The following is a 27,643-nucleotide window of genomic DNA, read 5'->3' on the forward strand; positions in this document are numbered from 1 at the left end:
CAATATCTTGCTTATGTAAATTCTATGTCATTAATCTTTGTGCTTTGAGACAAAATTGACAAAAGGACATTGTAATGTGATATTGCAGTTCAGTTATACATAGAAACAAACAGCACATGGATCAGCATATGAAAAAAAAAAAAAACATTTATTCTCTGAAATGCTTGTACAAAACACATTTAAAGTTTAAGGCATATATTGCACAGACTATTCAAAAGTTTCTATGTAGAAGGGGTATGTTCCCTCAATCCCAGGTTTAAGGCACGATAGCCAGTTATACTTTCAATACATCAGCCATGATTCATACAGTGAAATGGAAAAACATCTTTAGGATGCAATTGGTCATATTGAGAAGCTACACATTGTCATTTCAGCTACGATTCATGCCAAAAGAAAAACACCTGACTGATGAATTTACATGCATTTTCACATTGGCATCTACGACCCAAGTTTCATTCTGCATCCAAAACCTGATATATATATATATATCTTTCTAAATAATGTCCAGTATCCAGCTGTTTCCAGTATCGCAAAAAGTAACATGTAGTCAGTGGCATGTAGTATTGTATAAGTGTAGTAATGAATAAACCACACACGCTTAGTTGTACTGTATATCTATTCACACCATTATTTCTTACAAATCACTATGACCAGGAACCCTTCTTTCCCCCAAACTGTTTAAGAAGGAGGTAAAGGCTCAGACGCACCAATAGTGTTTGCTGGCCGAGAATACTGAGCACCTGTGAGCATAATTTGCCAACCGGGTGCGCACCGATTTTACACGTAGAAACGCATTCAAATGTTGGCAGTCAATATACAGCAGGTCTCTAAAAGACAGCACGCTGAATGACAGGCAGAATGCTAGATCCACATTGGGTGCGGTGTGTGCGAGCCTTAGAACTCTTCAGCACATCTCCGTTAGTGGAGTACCTGTACGATCTACCTTTCCCAATGACAAATCAGGAAACAATGCCGACATCCAGCCGTATGAAAGAAATTGAGGGGTAGCCTACATATCTGGGAGACATGACGGAGAGAATGGGATCAGTGCGTGTCACAAACCCAGGCTAATAATAACAAAATTCCATATCCGCTCTTCTTATGCTTCTTTCTAGCTGGAAGATAAAACATTTGCTGGAATTGTAACACCATGGTCTTTTCAAAGCTTAACAGTTGAAAAGAACAGAGAAAAGACTAAGTTGGACCTGTTTGAACTGACCTGAATATAAGACTTTGCAGCAGCACAGTGTGTTCACGTAGGGTCTCTAATGTTTGTGCTGCGTCTAAAGTTAAGATTTGGCCATAAAAATGTGGTATATGAACTAAGACCGTTTCATGGAAACTACAACCGTATAGAATGAGTAACACTGAGGAGAGGATATAGTCCACTAACAGAGGGAAAATACAGAGAGGAAAGGAGAGTCACATTTTCCAGACAGTTTGCTTCTCAATAACCTCAACATTGATCAATGACTTCAATACAACACTGACCAGCCTTTGTCATCCAAGGGAACAACTATGAGTATTTCAATTAAGACATTTTGGTTTGAAATACAAGGACCAAATCTTAAGGCTCCAATGATTCGCTACTTGGGTCAAACCCTCTCCAAACATGATGACCCAAAAGCTTGAAAATGTTTGTAACAGTCTTCATCCATCAACTTATGGCATACTAGGGCACTTGCCTGACGGCGTCACCTGACTAAGCCTTTAGCGTCGACCACAAAAATTGAGTTCTGTTACATGACCTTACGGTCACACACACAGGGATGCTACCTCCTTTACATCCACATTAAAAACACATCCCAGGAAATCATACAGAATACATAAAGATAAGAGAGCAAAACAAAAAAAAACATTCCTCTTTTTTCATATATAGACACAAATACTGCTTACCTGCTGAGATACTATTTTGGAAATGGGTTTAAATGAATATTAAAAAAATAAAAAAAAATGGTAGTGTTCATATTCTTTGCGACTGATGATTTTGGGTGTCTTAATTGTAGAATCCCTGGTGGTCACATGTTTATAGTAGCTTTAAGGCAAGGAGAGAGAAGGACATTGGAGCTGTGCAGTCAGGCACACTGCAGTACAATCAATTTCCCTTCCGCCTGTCTTCCAGCATTGTGAGGAGAGGGGGAAGGGGGCGTCGGAATGCTCGAGATTGTGAAGGCCGGACTAAAAAAATTAAAATCTAAAGTGCATAAACTGTACTGGAGGAGCATGACACTAGCGCTTGAAACAAACAAACACGGTTGTCTCAGCCCCAAGTCTGCCCTTGTTTAGCCTTGGTGGGAATGATTGACAGGCTAGGCAGCCAGGGTTTAAAGTCATCGAGTTCCGCTTTATACATTCAACCAAGTCCGGTACTGCTACTGATCAGGCTAGATCTGCTGGTGCTGGCTTCAACACGTAAAAAAAATGTGTAACAGAGGAAGGAAATGTCCTCCTTGCCCTCGTTTGGAAATGGTTGAGATAGTAGAGTTCAAAACTACATAATAGAACTTTGTGTTGTCGTTCTTATGTTGACGTCACATTTAACCTATACTCTGGAATGTTGACAAGTTGACAGCTTCTGCCCAGCAACAGCCTCTATTGGATAAAATATATTTTTTTAAGTCCTGATAAAAAAAATGCTTTAAAAAAGCACAGTCTTTAAAACACTTGTCTTTCCATCCCAGTGTCTGATGTATATGACAGTTCTGTCATATTCAAACTGCGGAGCACAGACATACAGGATCAGTGGGTTGATGAAAGGAATATGTTCTCAGATATATTTATATACACAGCTTGGTGCGCCCCCACATACAGACCAGGGTGTGGCCGTGGCTCTAGTTGACTGTCTCGCTGACAGCATGCAGGGTGTGCTGTGACCCCCACACTGTGGCTATGGGAGTCTGTGCCACGGGACCAGGCTGTCGGACTGGAGCGTCGCTGTGGACCATGCTCCACACACTGGCCACCGACTGGGCCCTCTGGACACTGCTGCTGCTGGGGATGGAGGAAGGAAGGCCTAGGAATGGGGTGAGGGCTGGCGGAGGTGCTTGGACTAGGGCTAAAGTTGGGGGTGATATTGGGACAGGGGATAAAGTTAGTGCATGGGTGAAGGTTTGAACAGGGCTTTGGGCCGGCACAGGGGGTTTGGTTGGGACAGGGGTTGAAACTGGCACTAGGACTGGAATTTGGGCTGGGTGAGGAGGCAGGCTTGGAGCAGGAATGAAGGCAAAGGCTGGGGTGAGTTTAGTTGCTGAAGAGACCGTGACGGGGCTTGGAACTGAAACTGGGTACACCACAACCTTTTCCGTGGGACTCTGCTCTCTGGGCGAGTTCAGTGTAGCTTGGCTCGGCTCTGGTGGAAGGGTCGGACCCATAGCACTGCTGCAGTCCGTGGCCTCTGTAGTGGCCTTCGTCTGACTCTCATGCTCAGCGGCCCTCTGGAGAGCTGCGTCCACCAGCAGCCTCAAGTCACTGAAGTCCTGGCCGGGGCACAGCTCTGGAGGGGTGGGGGGTGGCGTGTTGAATAGCCCACCAGTGGGACTGGCGCTGATAACCGTAGAGCCCTTCTCCTCGGCCTCCCTCAGGAGAACGTGCATGTCCAGCTGCATCAGGGCCTGGACGCAGCAGCCCTCTTGGCCTGGGTAGCCGGCTCCCGTCAGAATGGCCGTGGCTGTGTTGCCCAGGAGGCTGAGGTCCAGTGTGGGGGCTGGCCGGATGACCGAGGGCCGGAGTGGGGGCAGGGCTGGTGAGGGGACCGAGGAGGTGGGGCTTTCAGGGGAGCTACCTCCACCACCAGTGGATGAGCGACCCTCACCTTTTCCTGCCCGCCTGGAGATGGTGAAATGGGTGGGGTCTTTGCCGTCCTTGCGGAGCAGGTCAGGGAGGAGGCGGCGACGGGCATTGATGAACCAGTTGCATATCTGGAAAAAAGTGGAAGACGTTCCTTTAACAACAATGCCTGCATGACTGGGAAAACAAACTGGGTACATCTCAAGGGCCCAACAAGTCACTTAGAAAGTATTTTTTTGGTTTAGTGTACCAAGTCATCTAGAAGACCCTAATAATTAGCTCAGCTGACGCGTATAAAGTGTTAAAACTGGGCCGAGGCCAGTTGTTAGGGAATAGACTTCCACCGACATATTCTCAGTCTCCCTCGCCTTCAGGCCTGGTTTACCGCCCTCTAGTGGGAAACATCTCCCCCACACACAGTGAGATGAGGGACCTCAGACTGTTGGCATTAAAGAAGTCTCGGGTGAAAAATTAGCCACAGAGAAATGCACAGCCAGCCAGGGGCACAACACTGCAGCCCGGCTGTCTGCCGGCTACAAGTCAACTAGAAGACCCTAATAATTAGCTCAACTGACTCATATGATAAAGAGTTAAAAAGGCTGTCTGCTCCACTTTGCTCTAGCCTCTTGCTCTGTCTGCTCATGTCACCAACTCCTGGGGTGTGAGAGTGTGTGTGTATTGGAGGGAAGAAGAAACATCACATGGTTGGCCTACAAGGGCTGCTGTAACGGTGTCAAATTCATCTGTACAGTAGTACATCAGTCATTGGACATTTGCTACACTGTTGTGAAACACCAAAGGGCTGAAGTACGATGATAAGTACGAAGTAAATATCATGGGATGGATCGCTGTTTATAGAATACTTAGCAACGGCCTGAAGTAGGCCTATAGGTGCTGTGGCGTTTGCTGTGGTCGTCGTGGCTTCATCTAGCCCCAAGTGTCTGCTGTGAACAACTGTTTACACTGCATCAGGAGCTAATCAGCATATCTGGAACCATTCAACTGGAGGACATTGTAAATCATTTATTTCAACACTACACTTGTCAGGGGAGCATGCTGAAACCGAACCTAAAATGTATAACAAGTTATAACAGTTCAAATGGTGTGAGTTTAAATCTATCCAGCCTTGTTAGGGTCAGTGAGAGATCTACCCCACAGCATAATCAAAACTTAACATGAACTATGAAGGCCACAATGATTAATAGTAACCGCATAGTATAACCTTACAGGCACTTGGACATTTTACCATGTGCAGGTTTTCCTTCATTCATTTTGCTTTGACAATGTTAGGCCGGTCCACTCACCTGTAGCACAGAGAGGCTGGTCTGATCTGACAGGCTGAGTTTCTCCTGCTCTGAAGGGTAGGCATTATAGCGGTGCTCGTACAGCCAGGTCCGCAGCACAATCACCGCCTCCTTGGGCAGGTTGCCGCGGCGACGCCGCTTGCCCGAGCCCGCGCCGCCTCCTGACAGGTCAAGGGGAAAGCCGTCATCCTCAAAGGGGTCGCTGTCAGACATGGCTGACGACAGCTCCTGTATCTGCTCCTCTTCCAGAGCTGAGGACAGGGAGGGGGGGGGTCAGTTTGGCAGTGTTTGTATAGTGGACACTTCACAGGGTTGGACATCACTAATTTGTTATGGAATGTATTGTGTTCCCTCCAAATCAGAGATTGCCATGTTACGTCTCTATTTATTGTGTAGGCCTGTTTGGTATTGTACATTCACCAACCTATAAAGAAATAGGTTTGGTGGAGGGTTAAATTGAGACGCTTGTTTACAGAAAACAGATGGACGACAAGAGGTGACCTGTGCCAATTAGCCATCTAGTATGCTCTGTACACCTGTGTGTAAGCTTAACTCTGAAGTGTAGTGTTGTCTGATGGAGGGACCCATAGCTGTATGCATCTGTCCAAAACTGATACAGTAAGTGCCTACTTTCACTGATGTACAATAAGGGCAATAGGTTTCAAACGCCTTATCGCAAGCGATGAATTACATTTGTAAACGTTAACCGTGTCTGGATTGTAGTTCACATGGGGCTGTCGTGGGTCGAAGTGAACGGTTGCGAACTGTATGGAGAAGACATAATGCCGCCTAGAGTTAGAGACCTAGTATGGGTGTAGCAGTCAGGTAAGCACAACTGAAAGCATTCATCAATGATAACTTACTATTAAAGTGAAGTGCCATTAATTGCACTAATACACATTCAGAACAATATATTCAATATCTTCATTCCCCAAATCACTATATGTTGCACGGGGGGGGACTCAAAATGGAGCATGCTTTCTACCAGGGTATAGAATGCAGTAAATGTCTTTCTCTGGTTGAAATCTGACGCCCGGGGGCAGCCTGTCCTTACAAAGGAGATTGTGTGCATATCACCATCTCCAGCGGCGGGCGATCTATAGACCGTGCAAGGGACCATTTTCACCTCTTGCCAGGAATTCAGAGTCCTGTAGACACCTCTCACTTGTTTGTATGCCCAAATTGAATGTGCTTCCAATTGTTTACAGTACGTTAGCGGCTATAATCTGTTAAAACGTTTTACGTGCACGAAAGGGCAAAACTGATAATTGATTATAGCAAACTAAATATGCCAACGAGTTAAATTGGTAAAAGAGTTATTTTTATACTGTCTAAAACACTGGCATGTCAGTGGTTTGAGTTGTGCTGTCAATATTTTGTCCATTGAACAGCTTGAAAGTAGCAGCTAAAGTTACTAGCGATCCCGTTACACAGCTGGTAATGACCTGTATCTTAGCTAGTAGCTAATGAATGCACTCCAGGTGAGTCATAAAAGGTGGATAATTTGAGCTAACTAGCTTGATGAGGTTAGCTTGAGTCAGTTAACTTACATGTCACACGCTGTTCCTCTATCAGACCTCAACTGTCTACAAAGCAAAGGCCGTTCTTTATCTTAGCGCTAATATGATATTTTCTAAATACTCAATGCGTTAAAACTTCAAAAGGCGTGAGCAGAAATCGAGTTGCTAAATTTACTAAAATCCTCAAGGCGAAAAAGGCATTGCAGCCAACGTAACTTAGCTAGTTAACTAGCTAGCTTTTAAGGCTAGTAGGCTACAAAGCAAACAATGAAGTTCGCGTCAGTGATTGGCATTCTGTTTTGTTCCATTCAATCTCGTCTCGTGCAGTTAACTAACATTGTTCAAATAAAATACAAATATCTAGCTGAAAGCTATCAGTTTCCAAATGCAAAAAAATAGCGAAAATAACAATCCTTGTTAGAGATCGAAAAATGAGCAAAGAAAACATTGACTAAGTTTGCTAGCCATCTTCCCATCGTCACGTAGCAAACGTACAAAGAACCCTTTGAACGCACGCCATAGCGCATGTAGGACTGTTCTGTCGCTCCGCCAGATGGACACCATGCTTGCTTCCAAAGATAACTAGCTGGTTAGCTGTCCCTCCAAATTCAAACAAACACACGCTGCATTTGCTCGCAACAAAAAACTGCATTCCATTTAACACCAACAGGCGGGCACACCAGGCAAACCGTCAGACGCGGTCAGGGCAACAATTAATACCTGGAAATAAAAATAACATGGCTAATTTCTGCTTACCTCGTTTTAGGGGTTTCATTCTTTGTTGATGGCTTGCTCGAAAACACGCAGCTGTCGAAGTTCCTTGTAAAATGCGTGCCCCGGTTAAATGTTGACAAAGCGAGATTTTGTTTCCAAGCGCTAAAGGTGTTGCACGTTTTTACTTCGCTTTTCAAGGCTTCAAATCTGTTTTTCTTGCGACATAAGCGTGCTGTTGTTCTATCGCGTTTCGAATTCTAGCTAGAACAAATGTTTCATAATTTGTGTCGCTCAGTTCCTTTTACCTGCAGAAGCAAAGCCAACTCTATACCAATCTGACAGTAGAAGATGGAATGATCCCGCCTCCTGTATCTGCGCGATCCAATCACGGCTCTTTCTTTCCAGCAGACATGCCGTGTCATCATTGCTGACTGACTGACAGGCGAAGCATTTCATTCAAAATCCAGTACAAGATTTTATTGAATAATGTTGTTTTGTTTCCGACATTATTGAAATTAACACACACGACCTCTTTTTTGCCAACATATTATAGTGGCCAGTAAACCAAGGGGATTTCCTCATGTACTCGGAATATGCGTTTATTATTTAATTGAAACGATCATATTTTCTTGTTACATAAACGGGATCAAAAATCTTAACAGCAACAGTGCGCCACGGCCACTAATGGATGCAGTAATAAACAGTAAAAAATCTGGTCAATAGAACAGCAGAATCTTCCCAACAACTGCAGGAGAAAGTCGAGGCTTTCTCACCTTGCTCCCATCCTCTTTCATATGCAGCAAAATACTCAAGGTGCTGTACGTGGGGCTGCCTCTGAAAGCTTGTTGTTGCCCTGCAAAATATCTACATGCCAGGCATTATTATTTTAGTTTTTGTCTCGCACGTAGGTAGGAATTTGCATTATGTGATAATACAATGTGACAAGACTGTAAACAGTCACTGGTGTGGAAGACCAACCAAATGACGCACTAGACAGACTACAATCTCTAGATTGACTAGATTAGATTATAGACTATAGCCTTGTGTAGATTATAATAATCACATTACTCACTATAATACAATCATCTCTGACACCATCAACCCGATAGAGGATTAACAAAATAACCACTGTGAACGTTTTGAGAAAGTATTGTGTGCATTTTATTGAATGATATTCTCTCTTCATAGTATTTTACAGTACATATTTGAACAAATGAGCTCATTGTAATTGTATAAATAAATCTACAGCATTGTAAAAGATGGAGTGGTTCTCTGCATTCAGATTGCATTCTTATTTACAACAGAAGGTGATTTGACTTGCCTAGTTAAATAAAGGTTACATTAAAATAAAATAAATTGATTAGCACATGGGGAATTACTAGCTGGTCTCAGATCTGTTTGTGCTGCATGACAATGACCATAGTAGTTGGCAAGCCAAGACACAGCACGAGCAGATCTGGGACCAGGCTATGGAATTGCTTTATCATAAACTGTTCATCTTAACATATACCAATTTTACTTCATTTACTATTCCACAATATGCTTTAATGTTACCAGAGTAGATATAAATACAAGAATCATAGTAAATCTAATTTTATGAACAAAACAACCACTCATTCACATTTTATCTCAACCCTTTATACTAAACTGAAACCCTGACATACACAGCCTAACTTGTAAAGCATGATCAATTGAACAAATCCTAGTCAATAAAATATATGCTTGTTTCATAAAATATTTCATTATTGTTTGTTATAGTCAATTTTTTGTTGTTGCTACATATCTCTTCTGCTAAGAGTGTTGGTTCTTCCACACTCCCAACCCTTGTAGGCCAAGGGTACAAACCAAAGTGCACAGACAATTCAGGGGGGGCTTCTTTTTGCTTTGTAGGCCTTTGAACCAGGGGAGTGGGTTGACAGGTACCCTTACCTTGGGCTACACTTTCCGGAATGCTGTGACCCAACAACCCCTCAAAAGTCTTGTTAAAGCCTAGCGTTGAGAGTAATGTACTGTAAATCAGTTCAAAGGGACTTCAGTCTCACAGAAATTAGTTTGCTATTAGTTTGCTGTATTGTCCAAGCGAGTATGGCAAGTGTCCACCACAACAGTCATGTCCTCTAGAAGTTCGAAATTGTCAAAAAATGTACAGGAAATTTTTCTGCAGTTAGAATTCCATAGTGAACACATCCAAAAATATTGTTTCCTCCCCTAATATTTCACACTTACTAACAGCAGAGGTGAGTTGGGTCAAAACAGGCGCAGTGAAAACTCCTAAAAATAAACAGAGAAAAAAACCCTGCTGAAGTATAGGGAGTTAGGGTGTGAAAGGCGAACAGCAACACTAAATAAAGAGAACCCAGACCATGGCCACACATTACACATTTTGTAAGTCTTGAAAATATAAGAGCTGTGAATTATACAAGAGCTGTGAATTATAAGACAGTCTAAAACATCTCTTCCTTGTCAGGTTTGCTACAAATGTATTGTTTGGTAGGCCTAAAACACATAGGAATATCAAGTGAATACTTAACGCATAGAAACAACATGGCCAAATGCAGTTTCATAGAACACATTAAGTCAATATACAGTACACACATCGTGTAATCCACACCAAAGAGACCATGATGAAATTGTTGTTGTTGGTTTTAGAGTACTTCCAACTGCTCTTTATAAATTCCACAGCCAATTCACCTGGAAACTAGGAAAGTGAATAAATAGCCTTGTAATTTTAAGCAAATGCGACAGTATGTGAATAAATAAACCAATTCAATGCTCTTAGGCTAGGCATATATCTCCAAAACAATAGCATACAACAACAAAATGAAGGGGTACTGTATGCATGTCACTATGGTTTAAAACACTTCAACAGTGTGCCATAGGATATGATCTTTCACAGAGAGTCAGGACCTTGATGAAATAGGCCTAGGTGTGGTCCTCTGGTTTGTGTATTGGACCAGGGCCTTGTTAAATGTATGAGACGAGCCCCTTTCCTTCCCATAGTCTCTCAGTGACAGATAGTTTCTGTCATTTACGTATTCATGTCTTTGCAGATTAGAGCAGCAGCGGACTGTCTCTCTGTTACCCTGTAATAGCTTTCTGTCCTTGACATACGTCTCTCTCTCACTCTCCCCATATGCATATTGAATTATTTAAATTCCAGTCAGGCACAGACTCAAATCAAAATACAGCTGGTAGGGTCGACCAATCTCTTTCGTCTGAAGCTAAGCAGGATTGGGCCTGGTTAGAGCTTCAATGGGAGACCACTTGGGAACAGTATTTCCAACTGCCCTTTATCAATGTGTGAGAGGGTTTTTTGAGTGCCAAAAGGGGACCACCAACTTTTTATATATTTTGTTTATTTAACTAGGCAAGTCAGTTAAGAACAAATTCTTATTTACAATGATGGCCTACCCCGGCCAAACCCTCCCCTAACCTGGACAACACTGGGCCAATTGTGCGCCGCCCTATGGGACTCCTGATCACAGCCGGTAGTGATACAGCCCGGGTTCAAACCCAGGTCTGTAGTGACGCCTCTAGCACTGCGATTCAGTGCCTTAGACCGCTGCGCCACTCAGAATCCCTGAATGCCCCAGGTTAGTGATGGGGACATCCAATGCTATCAATATGGATACAGTCTGCTTTTCGACTGTAACATCAGTGTTACACTAGTGTATACACCCTTATGATATACTAGGGAAATTGTTTCCATAGCTAGGGCTGACATTGAGGACTTGTGAAGAGCAGAATCAACAACCTCTGCATAATCAAAACAGTTGCTTTGTGAGAAGGTGTTAAAGTTCACACTTAGTCATTGTTATGTAAATGAAGGCTGAAAAGTACCAGTGGCCTGGCTTTGGCCCCAAGTGAGAGCAGGTCCGCTGGAGCCATGACTCAGTGAGACACGGGTGCTGGCCAACGTAGATGGAAACAGAAAGGTCTGAGCCTTTTGGGTAAAACACTGGGGTAAATCCTGTATGGAAATTACATTATTTTCTTTTAACTCCATTCGATGTAAATCATCTCTTTGCAATCTAGCGGGAATCCTATATATTGTTAAAAAAGAGCATGTTATATGTTATAACAGATTGTGTCCAAATCCTTGTACATGTCGTTGGACTACAAGAACATCAGAAAATAGTTAGGGCGGTTCCAGAACTAGCAATGGAAAAACAAATAGCCAATACTAACTTCGTTGGTCACAACAGCAAATCAAGAACACAACTTAACAGACGCAGTCACACAAACCCCACCTTGGTAAAGGATCATACCAACGACAGACCACTGTCACACAAAGCCTGGAGGCGCTAACGATTGGAGCCATGCTCAAATGGAGGAGCATTCAGATGCCTCAACCAGAGAGGGACCAGAGCCATTGACACCCCACCTTTTACTAAGCAGAGTAAAGGGGCCATTAGCAGCTTAGGCAAACACACAACAGCAAACAATAGCCTGCAATCAAGAGAGATCTCTTCCCAGGAGGGAGTGGATGATGGCCAATACAGCCAGGCCTTTCCAATGCAAAGCCTCAAGCTCACTGTGGAGGTGGGGGGAAAAATACAACAACAAATTTAAAAGAGACATGGAGCAACTAGGTAACAAGCAACATATGGTTGAGTAAAAGTGAATGTCCTTTTTATTCAAGTGAAGACATAGTATGTGGCCCATGCAGAGACCCTGGTGTTGCAAGCACCATCTTCCAAATGACGGAGCCATTGTAACATAAGAACCATTAATTGATTAGCAGGGAAAGGTAGTGTTCATTTGCTGGCCATTTGATGTAGCACAACAAATATGGGGGACAAGGAGAAGAAATGTAAAGAAAACGAATTATGCTCAGATGAACCGGAATAAATTGGTGAAGCAATAAGGCATGAGAACCCAGGGACTATCACGTAAATAACTCAACTAAGGGCTGTTCTAAGGCCTGACGAGGAGCAAACAACCCGTTTAATAAAGTTGAGTTTGACCTACACAGTACAAACGTAGGTGGAGAGTTCCCTTCCTATCACTCTGTATGCCCTAGCCACGTGTATGCCCTAGCCATGTGTATGCCCTAGCCACTACTGTATGCCCTAGCCATGTGTATGCCCTAGCCACCCTAGCCACTACTGTATGCCCTAGCCATGTGTATGCCCTAGCCACTACTGTATGCCCTAGCCATATGTATGCCCTAGCCACCCTAGCCACTACTGTATGCCCTAGCCATGTGTATGCCCTAGCCACTACTGTATGCCCTAGCCACTACTGTATGCCCTAGCAATGTGTATGCCCTAGCCACTACTGTATGCCCTAGCCACTACTGTATGCCCTAGCCATGTGTATGCCCTAGCCACTACTGTATGCCCTAGCCATGTGTATGCCCTAGCCACCCTAGCCACTACTGTATGCCCTAGCCACTACTGTATGCCCTAGCCATGTGTATGCCCTAGCCAGTACTGTATGCCCTAGCCATGTGTATGCCCTAGCCACTACTGTATGCCCTAGCCACGTGTATGCCCTAGCCACTACTGTATGCCCTAGCCATGTGTATGCCCTAGCCACTACTGTATGCCCTAGCCATGTGTATGCCCTAGCCACCCTAGCCACTACTGTATGCCCTAGCCATGTGTATGCCCTAGCCACTACTGTATGGCCTAGCCATATGTATGCCCTAGCCACCCTAGCCACAACTGTATGCCCTAGCCATGTGTATGCCCTAGCCACTACTGTATGCCCTAGCAATGTGTATGCCCTAGCCACTACTGTATGCCCTAGCCACTACTGTATGCCCTAGCCATGTGTATGCCCTAGCCACTACTGTATGCCCTAGCCATGTGTATGCCCTAGCCACCCTAGCCACTACTGTATGCCCTAGCCATGTGTATGCCCTAGCCACTACTGTATGCCCTAGCCATGTGTATGCCCTAGCCACTACTGTATGCCCTAGCCATGTGTATGCCCTAGCCATGTGTATGCCCTAGCCATGTGTATGCCCTAGCCATGAAAACTGCATGTGTTTTCTCACACGACTAAGAAAGTAACACAGAAATACATTGAGTATACAAAATAATTAGGAACACCTTCTCTTTCCATGACATAGCTTCACCTGGATAGTCTATGATCCCTTATCGATGTCACTTCAAATCAGTGTAGACGGGGAGGAGACAGGTTAAATAAGGATTTTTAAGCCTGGAGACAATTGAGATATGGATTGTGTATGTGTGCCTTTCAGAAGGTGAATGGGCAAGACAAAATATTTTAGTGCCTTTGAACGGGGTATGGTAGTATGTGCCAAGCTCACCGGTTTGTGTCAACAACTGCAACGCTGCTGGGTTTTTCACACTCAACAGTTTCCTGTGTGTATCAAGAACGGTCCACCACTTAAAGGACATCCAGCCAACTTGACACAACTGTGGGAAGCATTGGAGTCAACATGGGCCAGTATCCCTGTGGAACCCTTTTGACACCTTGTAGAGTCCATGCCCTGACAACTTGAGACTGTTCTGAGGGCAAAAGGGGATGAGGGGTTGCATCTCAATAGTAGGAAGGTGGTCCTAATGTTTAGTATACTCAGTGTATATGCCATTTAGCAGACATGTTTATGCAAATACAATGGTTAGTCATTTGAAGTCATAATTTGATATAAAAACTACTATTGGTTGGAAATATATGGTGGAAAGCATGTTTGTGATGACCAACTGTTAAAAAATGCTGTTCACTGTTAGTATACAGTTCACTCTGTGAGTCTGGCAAGTGAGATCTTTTTAACCTGACTGTGGCACTCCAGGCTAAAGTTTCTGCTAGGTACAGATCTAGCATCAGCTTCCCCCCTCCAGTCTTAACTTTAACCATGTGGGGGAAATGCAAAACTTACCCAAGATCAGCATCTAGGAGCAACATCACCCTACACAACTTTGGACAATCAAATACCTACAGTGAGACTCAAACTTTCTTGATCTCTCAACCACAAACAGAGAATATGTTATGATCATTTGATATTTGACAATTTTAATAGGTTTTGTTAGATTACATTTTTTTATCACTTGCCTGGAACCATTTTCCATTCCACTTTCTTTTTAATTTATTTTTTCCTCCTCAATTTTGTGATAGCCAATTGGTAGTTACAGTCTTGTCCCATCGCTGCAACTCCCCTACGGACTCTGGAGAGGCTAAGGTTGAGAGCCAATGCATCCTCCGAAACACGACCCTGCCAAGCCACACTGCTTCTTGACACACTGCTCGCTTAACTCAGAAGCCAGCTGCACCAATTTGTAGGAGGAAACACCGTCCAGCTGGTGACTGGGGTCAGCTTGCAGGCGCCCGGCCCGCCACAAGGAGCCGCTAGAGCGCGATGGGACAAGGAATTCCAGGCCAGCCAAACCCTCCCCTAACCTGGACGACACTGGGCCAATTGTGCGCCGCATCATGGGTCTCCCAGTCACAGCCGGTTGTGACACAGCCTGGTATCGAACCCAAGTCTGTAGTGATGCCTACGATGCAGTGCCTTAGACCGCTGCGCCACTCGGGAGGCCCCCATACCACTTTCACAGGCCTATTAAAAGAGTGAATCAGCTTACTTACTTCCCATAGAGGCACAATGATAATGTTTTTCTTTTTTTGTACCAACAACAGCATTTTCAAAAACAAAGGATGGCAAAGAAATGACATTTATGTAATGTAATAGAGATTTAATGATTTGTCTCAATTAAAAAGTGTAGGCATTTGGGGATGATATTTAACAAAAACAACAATGGTAGACAGCAATATGACAGGGCGCTTCGTTGAACAAATAAAAAAAAAAACAGTTTCTTCTCTTCATTCCAGGATGAAATTGTTCCCTCCAAAAGTGTCATGGACAATTGAGATGTAGTGCAAAATATGACCAGTAGGAGGATAAAATAACAACTTCCTAGTTTCACACAGTGTCACTGAAGCATCTCAATAGTCAGATAGGGTTTCCTCTCCTAGTCCCTTCCCTTGTCTCCTTTCCTTTCTCTAGCCATCTCTTTTCAAGAGGGTGTCTGGTCAAGATCCATGATGTGGAAAAATATATTACACTTACATGATTTTAGTCATTTAGCAGACACTTATCTAGAGCGACTTACAGGAGTAATTAGGCTCAAGTGCCTTGCTAAAGGGCACAGACAGAATTTTTTTACCAAGTCGGCTTGGGGATTCAAACCAGCGACCATTCGGTTACTGGCCAAATGCTCTTAACCGCTCGGCTACCTGCCGCACCATACAGTAGAAAATAACTATAGTAGTACTGAATATTCAGTGTAATGTATCAATAACAAATTCCCATTGGCGAGTGCAGTGTGCAGCCATTAGTCAAAGTTAATTAATGCTTAACTACAAGTCCAAATTGGGCTTAATTACATTTAAATTCTCTATAGGAGGGCAATTCAAATCATGGTTGGAGTGACTGGAATTTCATAGTGGAATGGACCACATGTTTTTCCATGTATATTGAGTGATGGTCCCATGTGGGAAACGCACCTGCGCCAACTAATTTACTCATTGAAATACAGTGACGACAAAAAACAAAAGGTTAATTGCAGAGAGAGACGCTGGGGCAGAAGTTGGGGGAAAGAAACCCCTCTAACCTTTCAATTCCTGTGATATTGCTGCAACCCAGCTTGAGTTGCTGGAAGTACCTACTTTAAAAACCTACTGGCTTTTTAAATGTTCAATGAAATAGCCACAATGATGCAACATCATTACGCTGGTAAAGTATCTTGAAACATTGAGGAAACAATGCAGACTTAAACACATTTTGCACAGTGGGATTGTTCTCAAAAGGTGGTCCTGGTCCTTCACTCTAACCTGAATTATGTTCAATTGCTCTGATATACCCACACCATGATATTATTCATTAGGGCATACCGTAGCAAAAGGTGAAACTGATTAACTGCCTAATGAATATGACCTACAAATAAATTCACAAGGCAATACAAAGAAATGAAAGTACAAAGCGAGGCCATTGTCATGGGACTGTGGACATTGGCTGATGAATACATCCTAAAACCAAAATGGCAGAAAACAATTTCATCTCAATGGAATAGTAGGATATTGAAATTACATTCCAGAAAATATTGACTTGTGAGTGTGTTTTGAGTCAGTTAAGTGCCTAAAATGTTATATTAAAAAATAAATCATATGCCTTTTTAAAAAAACAAAAAATGAACTAAGTAAACATCAATTGTGCTTTCAATAGATCTCACTTATACAAGTGGTGATACTTGTCATTAAATACCCCAATCCCCTATTTTCACCCTTAGTTCTCGGTTCCCTGCTCTCCAAAACCTCTTAGAATCTAGAACTGCTTTGAATGCAGGCAAGGGGCTCTTACAAAACAAATAAAACAAAAAAATACCAGGAAGACATAGATAGTGGAGGGTCTGAAGCATGTGTGTGTGTGTGCTCCTCTGAGTAAGTGTGTACATTAAACCACATGGTGGCGTTGTGCAAACTACGGGTTGGCCAAGGCATGGGGGGAGGGAGTCAGGGGCGGCGAAAAGCACAAATGCTTACTCTGTCCGCTTATTAGATCTGTTATAGCCAAGATACAGGTACACCTAAAACAGTCTTGATATAGTTTCTTTAGGAGATAATAATATCATCAATAACCATTTTTATAATTTTCGTAATAATCAAGAGTACTAACAATCGTAACAAAGTTTGTGGTTGAGGTTTTTCCATGGCAGTCTCGTGAGAGGAGACGAGTTCCCCATAGTCTACAGCCCAATAGTTTTTATTTTCTTGTTTCCTCTCTTTCTCACTTAATCTAGATTTGCTGCCACCAGGACCAGCCTACCCTGTGTGTGTTTGGCGAGGAGACCCCAACCCTCCATCTCAGAGGCAGTTCCTCCTATCTCCCTCTCAGAGACGTGTTTGGGCCTCGGGGACGTAGATCTCGATACTGTCGGCACTCTCTGTGGCTGAGTTCTGCCGAACCGAGGCGGCCCTCTTGGCGGCCAGCAGGCGCTTGCGGGCCTCTGTCCGGTGCTTCTCCGCTGAAGAGGTGGAAGAGGCGGAGTCAACGCTCTTCTCACGTCCCAGCACCGGCCTCCCCTTAACGGGCTTCTTTGGCACTGGAGGAGGGGGCTCTTTCTGGTCCTCCTAGTGGTGGGCCGCAATGGACGAAGTCAACCGTCAACCACAAGGAAACAGAAGAGACAATTGGGGGGGGGAGAGTGAGGATGCAAGGCGTTGTTGCTGTTGAAAGAAAACCTTTTTTTGTTGATGAATTGAAAGGAGTAACTCCCCACTTTGAAGATTTTATGACTTTAGGACCAAGAAAAAGTATTCGAAACAACTTCTGAAGTTTTGTGCTTGTATGTTCATACATGGTAAAATATTGCTTTTTTTTGTTTCCTGAAAAGCTTCAGTTTTGGAGATGCAAGGTTTTCTTCCGAAAGCAACGAAGCAACGAAAGGTAATACAGAGGTCATAAAAAAAGAGCATAGTGAGTTTCATTTGGTAGACATGAATCTTTGACAGTGACGTTTGATTATGGTTTCTACAAAATATGTACAAGGAAGTCTAGAATTACGGACAAGATAGACATAATATGGACAGTGTAGCCAAATATAGGACATTGATGGCAACTCTTCCTTGGACTAGACACTGAATTAATATTGGATCCCAGAAGCCCAAAACAACAATAACCTCTTCTGAAATATACCTAGTGCCTAGTGGGTATGGGCTAGGGGTTGCTTTGGTACTTAAAGAATTCATTTTATAATGAGGACATTGGATGAACCACACTTAATTGACTGCAGTCATAGTGAAATAGCGGCATGAAGTCAAAGTAGTTGAAGCACACATCCACCAAAACATCCACTACTACTCAAAAGTTTGGGGTCACTTAGAAATGTCCTTGTTTTTGAAAGATAAGCACATTTGTTTGTCCATTAAAATAACATCAAATTGATCAGAAATACAGTGTAGACATTGTTAATGTTGTAAATGACTATTGTAGCTGGAAACGGCTGATTTTTTAAATGGAATATCTACATAGGCGTACAGAGGCCCATTATCAGCAACCATCACTCCTGTGTTCCAATGGCACGTTGTGTTAGCTAATCCAAGTTTATTATTTTAAAAGTCTAATTGATCATTAGAAAACCCTTTTGCAATTATGTTAGCACAGCTGAAAACTGTTGTCCTGCTTAAAGAAGCAATAAAACTGGCCTTCAGACTAGTATCTGGAGCATCAGCATTCGTGAATTCGATTACAGGCTCAAAATGGCCAGAAACAAATAACTTTCTTCTGAAACTCGTCAGTCTATTCTTGTTGGGAGAAATGAAGGCTATTCCATGCCAGAAATTGCCAAGAAACTAAAGATCTCGTACAATGCTGTGTACTACTCTCTTCACAAAACAGTGCAAACTGTCTCTAACCAGAATAGAAAGAGGAGTGGGAGGCCCCGGTGCACAACTGAGCAAGAGGACAAGTATATTAGAGTGTCTAGTTTGAGAAACAGATGCCTCACAAGTCCTCAACTGGCAGCTTCATTAAATAGTACCCACAAAACACCAGTCTCAATGTCAACAGTGAAGAGGCGAATCCGGGATAATGGCCTTCTAGGCAGAGTTCCTCTGTCCAGTGTGTTTTCTTTTGCCCATCTTACACTTTTCTTTTTTTTTGGCCAGTCTGAGATATGGCTTTTTCTTTGCAACAGTGCAAACTGTCTCTAACCAGAATAGAAAGAGGAGTGGGAGGCCCCGGTGCACAACTGAGCAAGAGGACAAGAACATTAGAGTGTCTATTTTGAGAAACAGATGCCTTACAAGTCCTCAACTGGCAGCTTCATTAAATAGTACTGCGACACACCAGTCTCAACGTCAACAGTGAAGAGGCGAATCCGGGATGCTGGCCTTCTAGGAAGAGTTGCAAAGAAAAAGCCATATCTCAGACTGGCCAAAAAAAGAAAAGTGTAAGATGGGCAAAAGAACACACACTGGACACGAGGAACTCTGCCTAGAAGGCCATTATCCCGGATTCGCCTCTTCACTGTTGACATTGAGACTGGTGTTTTGTGGGTACTATTTAATGAAGCTGCCAGTTGACGACTTGTGAGGCATCTGTTTCTCAAAATAGACACTCTAATGTTCTTGTCCTCTTGCTCAGTTGTGCACCGGGGCCTCCCACTCCTCTTTCTATTCTGGTTAGAGACAGTTTTCACTGTTTTGTGAAGGGAGTAGTACACAGCATTGTACGAGATCTTCAGAGACTGACGAGTTTCAGAATAAAGTTATTTGTTTCTGGCAATTTTGAGCCTGTAATCGAACCCACGAATGCTGATGCTCCAGATACTCAACTAGTTTAAAGAAGGCCAGTTTTATTGCTTCTTTAATCAGGACAACAGTTTTCAGCTGTGCTAACATAATTGCAAAAGGGTTTTCTAATGATCAATTAGCCTTTTAAAATTATAAACTTAGATTAGCTAACAACGTGCCATTGGAACACAGGAGTGATGGTTGTTGATAATGGGCCTCTGTACGCCTATGTGGATATTCCATAAAAAAATCTGACGTTTCCAGCAACAATAGTCATTTACAACATTAACAATGTCTACACTGTATTTCTGATCAATTTGATGTTATTTTAAATGGAACAAAAAAAAAAGTGTTTTTCTTTCAAAAACAAGGACATTTCTAAGTGACCCCAAACGTTTGAATGGTAGTGTACCACTTCACTCAATCTACAAACTCATTACCCCCCTACCACCCCTACACGCATCATACCACCTAATCACTCCCCTACCACCTCCACATGCATCATACCACCTAATCACCCCACCACCTCCACCCGCATCACACCACCTAATCACCCCCCCACCCGCATCATACCAGCTAATCACCCTACCACCTCCACCCGCATCATACCACCTAATCACCCCACCACCCGCATCATATCAGCTAATCACCCTACCACCTCCACCCGCATCATACCACCTAATCACCCCCCCACCACTTCCACCCACATCACACCACCTAATCACCCCCCCACCTGCATCATACCAGCTAAACACCCCCCACCACCTCCACCCACATCATACCACCTAATCACCCCCCCACCACCTCCACCCACATCACACCACCTAATCACCTCCCCACCACTTCCACCCACATCACACCACCTAATCACCCCCCCACCACTTCCACACGCATCATACCACCTAATAACACCCCCCACCACCTCCACACGCATCATACCAACTAATCACAACCCCACCACCTCCAAACGCATCATTCCAGCTAATCACCCCCCCACCACCTCCACACGCATCATACCACCTAATAACACCCCCCACCACCTCCACACGCATCATACCAACTAATCACAACCGCCACATGCATCATACCACCTAATCACCCCCCCACATCATACCAACTAATCACCCCCCCACATCATACCAACTAATCACCCCCCCACATCATACCAACTAATCACCCCCCCTACATCATACCAACTAATCACCCCCACATCATACCAACTAATCACCCCCCTACATCATACCAACTAATCACCCCCCTACCACCCCCACGCACATCATACCAACTAATCACCCCTCCACCACCCCCACACGCATCATACCAACTAATCACCCCCTACCACCCCCACATGCATCATACCAACTAATCACCCCCTACCACCCCCACATGCATCATACCAACTAATCACCCCCTACCACCCCCACATGCATCATACCAACTAATCACCCCCTACCACCCCCACACATATCATACCAACTAATCACCCCCCACCACCCCCACACGCATCATACCAACTAATCACCCCCTACCACCCCCACATGCATCATACCAACTAATCACCCCCTATCACCCCCACATGCATCATACCAACTAATCACCCCCTACCACCCCCACATGCATCATAAACTAATCACCCCCTACCACCCCCACATGCATCATACCAACTAATCACCCCCTACTACCCCCACATGCATCATACCAACTAATCACCCCCTACCACCCCCACATGCATCATACCAACTAATCACCCCCTACCACCCCCACATGCATCATACCAACTAATCACCCCTACCACCCCCACATGCATCATACCAACTAATCACCCCCTATCACCCCCACATGCATCATACCAACTAATCACCCCCTATCACCCCCACATGCATCATACCAACTAATCACCCCCTATCACCCCCACATGCATCATACCAACTAATCACCCCCTACCACCCCCACATGCATCATACCAACTAATCACCCCCTACCACCCCCACATGCATCATACCAACTAATCACCCCCTACCACCCCCACATGCATCATACCAACTAATCACCCCCTACCACCCCCACATGCATCATACCAACTAATCACCCCCTACCACCCCCACACATATCATACCAACTAATCACCCCCCCACCACCCCCCACACGCATCATACCAACTAATCACCCCCTACCACCCCCACATGCATCATACCAACTAATCACCCCCTACCACCCCCACATGCATCATACCAACTAATCACCCCCTATCACCCCCACATGCATCATACCAACTAATCACCCCCTACCACCCCCACATGCATCATAAACTAATCACCCCCTACCACCCCCACATGCATCATACCAACTAATCACCCCCTACTACCCCCACATGCATCATACCAACTAATCACCCCCTACCACCCCCACATGCATCATACCAACTAATCACCCCCTACCACCCCCACATGCATCATACCAACTAATCACCCCTACCACCCCCACATGCATCATACCAACTAATCACCCCTATCACCCCCACATGCATCATACCAACTAATCACCCCCTATCACCCCCACATGCATCATACCAACTAATCACCGCCTATCACCCCCACATGCATCATACCAACTAATCACCCCCTACCACCCCCACATGCATCATACCAACTAATCACCCCCATCACCCCCACATGCATCATACCAACTAATCACCCCCTACCAACCCCACATGCATCATACCAACTAATCACCCCCTACCAACCCCACATGCAGTGTCGCACACAGAGAGACAGAGACACACACACACACACACCAAAATTAACTATATATTCACGTATACACATAGTCACAAAGAGCTCTCCCTCACACACTCACTTTACTATCCTTATGGGGACAAAACAATTGATTCCCATTCAAAATCATATTTTTCCTAACCCCTAAACCTAACCCTTAAACAGGGGTGTCAAATTCATTCCATGGCTGGCCTAGTATGTAAAAATAAAAAAAATAAAAAGTATGAAATGTATGCATTCACTACTGTAAATCGCTCTGGATAAGAGCGTCTGCGAAATGACTTAAATGTAAATGTTTCTGCGAGTTTTTGTTTTTTCCTTTAAATTAAGACCTACACAACCAGGTGATGAGAGTTCTTTACTAATTAGATACCTTAATTCATCAATTAAGTACAAGGGAGGAGCGAAAGTCCGAAGACACTCAGCCCTCCGTCGAATGAGTTTGACACATGCCTTAACATAACCCTAACCTTAACCCTAAAATAGCCTTTTTCCTTGTGGAGACCAGCCAAATGTCCCCTCTTGTCCGAATTTTCCTTGTTTTACTATCCTTGTAAGGACTTCTGGTACACACACAAGAGAGAGCGGAAAGCCAGGCCACATTCCATGACGTGATGCAGCTCTGCCATTACCATACTTAAGACATCAGAGCAGAGCATGTCTTGTACCCCGACATGCATTCTCAAAGGAGGGGCGTAAACCGCAGAAACAGTCATAAACTGTCCTCTTTGAGATTGAGCCCCATGCATGTGTAAAGGGAGGTGCCTTCTCTCAAGCCCCTTCACATTGGGCTGGAAAGCCCCTTTTAGTGTTCACTTCACATAGGGAGGGGGGAAGTGAGAGGGGAGGGAGGAGAGAGGCCGGTTTCGGCGGCTTTCCTACCCCAGCCTGTGCACTGGGCAGCAGGGGTGGGAAGTACCTTCCGCTCGGGGGGCGAGTGGGCCACAGCAGGGGGCTGCCAGTCGCTGGACTTCAGGTGGTAGAGCTCATCAAACTTGAGGCTGATGTCCTCGATGGAGAGCTGCAGCAGGTCCCAGAAGCCTGCCAGGTCCTGGGCTGTGGGCCGCAGGTTGGCGTTCACATTCTAAAGGGAGGGAGAAAGGAGAAAATGGGGGAGAAAGAGAGGTGTGGGAAAGTGGAAGAAAATAAAGAAATAGTGAAGAGAGAGGATGTAAGAAGGGCAGAAAGGGAGAAAAGGAGAGAGGCATGAAGATGAGATTGAAAAGAGGAGAGTGAAATTAATTCAGTGTTGCTTTGTCCACTTTGACACTAGAGGGAGCTGTCCTACAACACAATGACAGGAGAACTCAAACTGAATAGTTGAATTCCTTCTGACTTTTTCTGGGTAGATACTGTGTATGTATTCTGTTGGAAGGTGTGGATGCTGATGCTACTATATTATCGTTTAATGTATGCCTGTAAAAAAACTTATACTGCTTTATTGGGACTATTCTTAGATTTCCCTATGAAGAATTTTTTTTTAAAGGTGAACACTTGAAGTGACTGACCACTTCACATAAACCGTATGGAATTGGGAGGCACTCTGTTTTGCCTTATCTCCTTTTAAAGTATGTAAAATAAGTCAGTCAGAGCAGATGGATGGGTTGACAGTCACACTTCGACTTGTTCTCTTTCAGTCGACTCGGTGTGACATCTCATTATTGGACACGTCCTCTCTAGCATTCCCCATAGTGAGATAACGCCCTAATTTCCTTCAGAGAACCGGGGCTACATACCGTAACCCATCGTTTTTTCCCCCACCTGACTCACTCATTCTGTTACTAATGCTCTTTGTTATGGTTTGGTCTGCTTGTGTTTTTTGCCCACACAGCATCTTTGCAGCTGCAACTAGACTGGGGTTTGAGCCCTTATCCAGAGCCTTTTGACTCAACTCTCCGCCATGTTTTTATCATGCTAATTCTGTATTCTGGATCTTCAAATAGGAGAACACACAGAAAAAAAAAACACAACAAAAGATGGTAGCACTAGCATGCAAAAAGTGACTTCCTGTGTCATGATATGAAAAGCATCCATAGGAAATTGTCCATAAATACAAAATATTTGTTTTTTTACAAATAGGAACCAAAATTTTCTGGATGTCAAACTCTTTTTGAAATGGTACAATGGTTCAGCTTATTTTGGATCAGGGTGCCCTTTCATAGAATTTTATCAGGATAAGCACATCATTTCACAATTAATCGCTAACCTAAAAGGTTCACTACACAACCATTAATACAAAACATGAGTTCAATAATATGGCTGCATTAAAATAGACTCCTATTATAACCGACTCATCCAACACAATCAGTAGCCCTTGCTACTCTGATACTTACACTGAGCTTCATGACGAGATTATCATTATTCATTAAAACTGCATTAACAACCTTAGATTGTCGGTCCTCTGTCTGAATAACTGCTAGTCTCTCTCATTTGAGAGAACATAATACATTCCGAATATGATGACATTGAATTTCCACTGAGAATAGCTAACAGTCAGAGAATGCTACCAACAAAATGCAGGCGTTTGCAGACCGTCAACCTGAGGTTAGTCTTATCCTAATAATTGGGGATGTCTGTCTGAGTACCCTGTACAGAGATCAGTAGAGTGACGTGATACAAAGAGACATGTCTACACAGCATCACATTAGTGTAAACCAAGACAGTTCCACGGGCAGGCCTGGTTGTAGCAAGATGTTCGAGTCGTGTCTGCAACAATTTTAGCATTTTAGCTAACCCTAAGCATTCTCCTAACCTGCCACGTTAATTCTCCTAACCTGCTACGAAAAGTTATTTATCTTAGTCAAAACCGGCAGACCTGCCCTCAGAACGATACAGCCATGTCCACCCCTTACAATAGTTTAACCACTCACGATAGTTTAACCACTCAGGTCTGGAAAAAGTCCCATCAATCACTTCTCCATTGACCTTACTGTCTGTTAGCATTCAGCTTGTCACTTAGCTAGCCAAATTTAAGCTCTGTGTCTTTCCATTTGGCATGTGTTTGTCTAGTGATGTGATGAAGTGTGCCCAGGGACTGTGGTCGAAAATTAGCAGGCCTGGCTAAAACTAGCACTTTTTCAGAAATGTTGATCAATGTGCACTGTCCATGTAAAAATAAACTTAACAAAGTAAAGTAAACAAGGGTGTGGGATGGATGATTATCTGGCAATGTAAGGGGTTTTCTGGTCATGTACAGTGCATTCGGAAAGTATTTAACATTTTGTTACGTTACAGCCTTATTCTAAAACGGGTTAAATTGTTGAGGAAAAAAATACAATCTACACACAATACCCCATAATGACAAAGCAAAAACAGGTTTAGACATTTTTGCAATTGTATTAAAGTAAAAAACTGAAATATGACCTTTACATAAGTATTCAGACCCTTTACTCAGTACTTTGTTGAAGCACCTTTGGCAGCGATTACAGCCTCGAGTCTTCTTGGGTATGACGTTTACAAGCTTGGCACACCTGTATTTGGGGAGTTTTTACCATTCTTCTCTGCAGAGCCTCTCAAGCTCTATCAGGTTGTATGGGGAGCGTCACTGAACAGCTATTTTCAGGTCTCTCCAGAGATGTTCAATCGGGTTCAAGTCCTGGCTCTGGCTGGGCCACTCAAGTACACTCAAGAGACTTGTCCCGAAGCCACTCCTGCAATGTTTTGGCTGTGTGCTTAGGGTCGTTATCCTGTTGGAAGGTGAACCTTCGCCCCAGTCTGAGGTCCTGAGCAAGTTTTCATCAAGAATATACTTTGCTTCGTTTATCTTCCCTCAATCCTGACTAGTCTCCCAGTCCCTGCCGCAGAAAAACATCCCCCACAGCATGATGCTGCCAACATCACGCTTCACTGTAGGGATGGGTGCCAGGTTTTCATACGTGACGCTTGGCATTCAGGCCAAAGAGTTAAATATTGGTTTCATCAGATTAGAGAATCTTGTTTCTCATGGTCTGAGTCCATTAGGTGCCTTTTGGCAAACTTCAAGCGGGCTGTCATGTGTCTTTTACTGAGGAGTGGCTTCCGTCTGTCCACTCTACCATAAAGGCCTGACTGGTTGTCCTTCTGGAAGGTTCTCTTATCTCCACAGAGAAACTCTGTCAGAGTGACCATCGGGTTCTTGGTCACCTTCCTGACCAAGGCCATTCTCCCTCAATTGCTCAGTTTGGCCGGGCGGCCAGGTCTAGGAAGAGCCTTGGTGGTTCAAAACTTCTTCCATTTAAGAACGATAGAGGCCACTGTGTTCTTGGGGACCTTCAATGCTGCAGAAATGTTTTGGTACCCTTCCCCAGATCTGTGCCTCAACACAATCCTGCCTTGGAGCTCTACAGACAATTCCTTCGACCTCATGGCTTGGTTTTTGCTCTGACATGCACTGTCAACTGTGGGACCTTATACAGACAGGTGTGTGCCTTTCCAAATCATGTCCAATCAATTGAATTTACCACAGGTGGACTCCAATCAAGTTGTAGAAACAGCTCAAGGATGATCAATAGAAACAGGATGCACCTGAGCTTAATTTTGAGTCTCATAGCAAAGGGTCTGAATACTTATATAAATAAGGTATTTGTTTTTTAATTTGTAATACATTTGCAAAACATTCTAAAAACCTGTTTTTGCTTTTTAATTATGGGGTATTGGTGTAGATTGATGAGGGAAAAAGTTGATTTAATCAATTTTAGAATAAGGCTGTAATGTAACAAAATGTAGAAAAAGTCAAGGGGTCTGAATACTTTCTGTATGCACTGTAAGTATGTGGGGTTGATTATCTGGTAATGTAAGTGTGTTGGGTTGTGGTAACTTGTTAAGTCTGGTTATTTGATGTGTGTGAAGTGTAGAGTATGGAATAGTATAGTTTAGTCTGGTGATGTGATGGTGTTGTGGTGGGGTAGTATTGTTTGTCTGGTGATGTAATGGTGTAGTTTTGTTTTGTCTGGTGATGTGATGGTGTAATGGTGTTGCGGTAGTATTGTTTTGTCTGGTTATGTGATGGTGTAATAGTGTTGTGGTGGGGTAGTATTGCTTTGTCTGGTGTTGTGATGGTGTAATGGTGTTGTGGTGGGGTAGTATTGTTTTGCCTGGTGTTGTGATGGTGTAATGGTGTTGTGGTGGGGTAGTATTGTTTTGCCTGGTGTTGTGATGGTGTAATGGTGTTGTGGTGGGGTAGTATTGTTTTGTCTGGTGATGGTGTTGTATTGTTTTTTTCTGGTGATGTGATGGTGTTGTGGTAGTGTTGTTTTGTCTGGTGATGGTGTTGTATTGTTTTTTTCTGGTGATGTGATGGTGT

General features: G+C 43.8%; 2 protein-coding genes across 4 annotated transcripts in view; both read right to left on the reverse strand.

The window, feature by feature from the left end:
- Nucleotides 1–129: 129 nt before the first annotated feature.
- Nucleotides 130–7,678, reverse strand: LOC106583600 (homeobox protein AKR). Of its 2 annotated transcripts, none has more exons than XM_014167964.2 (3): nt 7,367–7,678; nt 5,091–5,341; nt 130–3,917 (listed from the first exon to the last, which is right to left on the reverse strand). In XM_014167964.2, the coding sequence occupies exons 1-3, from the start codon at nt 7,383–7,385 to the stop codon at nt 2,832–2,834; spliced, it is 1,356 nt and encodes a 451-aa protein (XP_014023439.1). In that variant the 5' UTR covers nt 7,386–7,678; the 3' UTR covers nt 130–2,831. The 2 variants fall into 2 exon arrangements, with proteins under 2 accessions (XP_014023439.1, XP_014023440.1); XM_014167965.2 differs by lacking the exon at nt 7,367–7,678 and adding an exon at nt 6,641–7,115.
- Nucleotides 7,679–14,965: 7,287 nt separating this feature from the next.
- LOC106583601 (disks large-associated protein 4) overlaps nt 14,966–27,643 on the reverse strand; it is a 203,558-nt gene continuing 190,880 nt past the window's right edge. For both annotated transcript variants that reach the window (XM_045705451.1, XM_045705450.1), the window contains 2 exons: nt 23,282–23,446; nt 14,966–17,425 (listed from right to left, as the gene is read on the reverse strand). In XM_045705451.1, coding sequence (XP_045561407.1) covers nt 17,186–17,425; nt 23,282–23,446 — 405 coding nt within the window. In that variant the 3' untranslated portion in view covers nt 14,966–17,185. The remainder of the gene's footprint in view (nt 17,426–23,281; nt 23,447–27,643) is intronic.

This window comes from Salmo salar, chromosome ssa22, assembly GCF_905237065.1.
Source record: "Salmo salar chromosome ssa22, Ssal_v3.1, whole genome shotgun sequence".
NCBI lineage: Eukaryota > Metazoa > Chordata > Actinopteri > Salmoniformes > Salmonidae > Salmo > Salmo salar.

What these genes read in the sequence shown, in the direction of transcription:
- LOC106583600 (XM_014167964.2), bottom strand. An exon ending in CCAGCCTCTCTGTGCTACAG is followed by an intron (nt 3,918 to 5,090) that starts GTGAGTGGACCG and finishes ACTTTTTTCCAG; the next exon opens with ATATGCAACTGGTTCATCAA.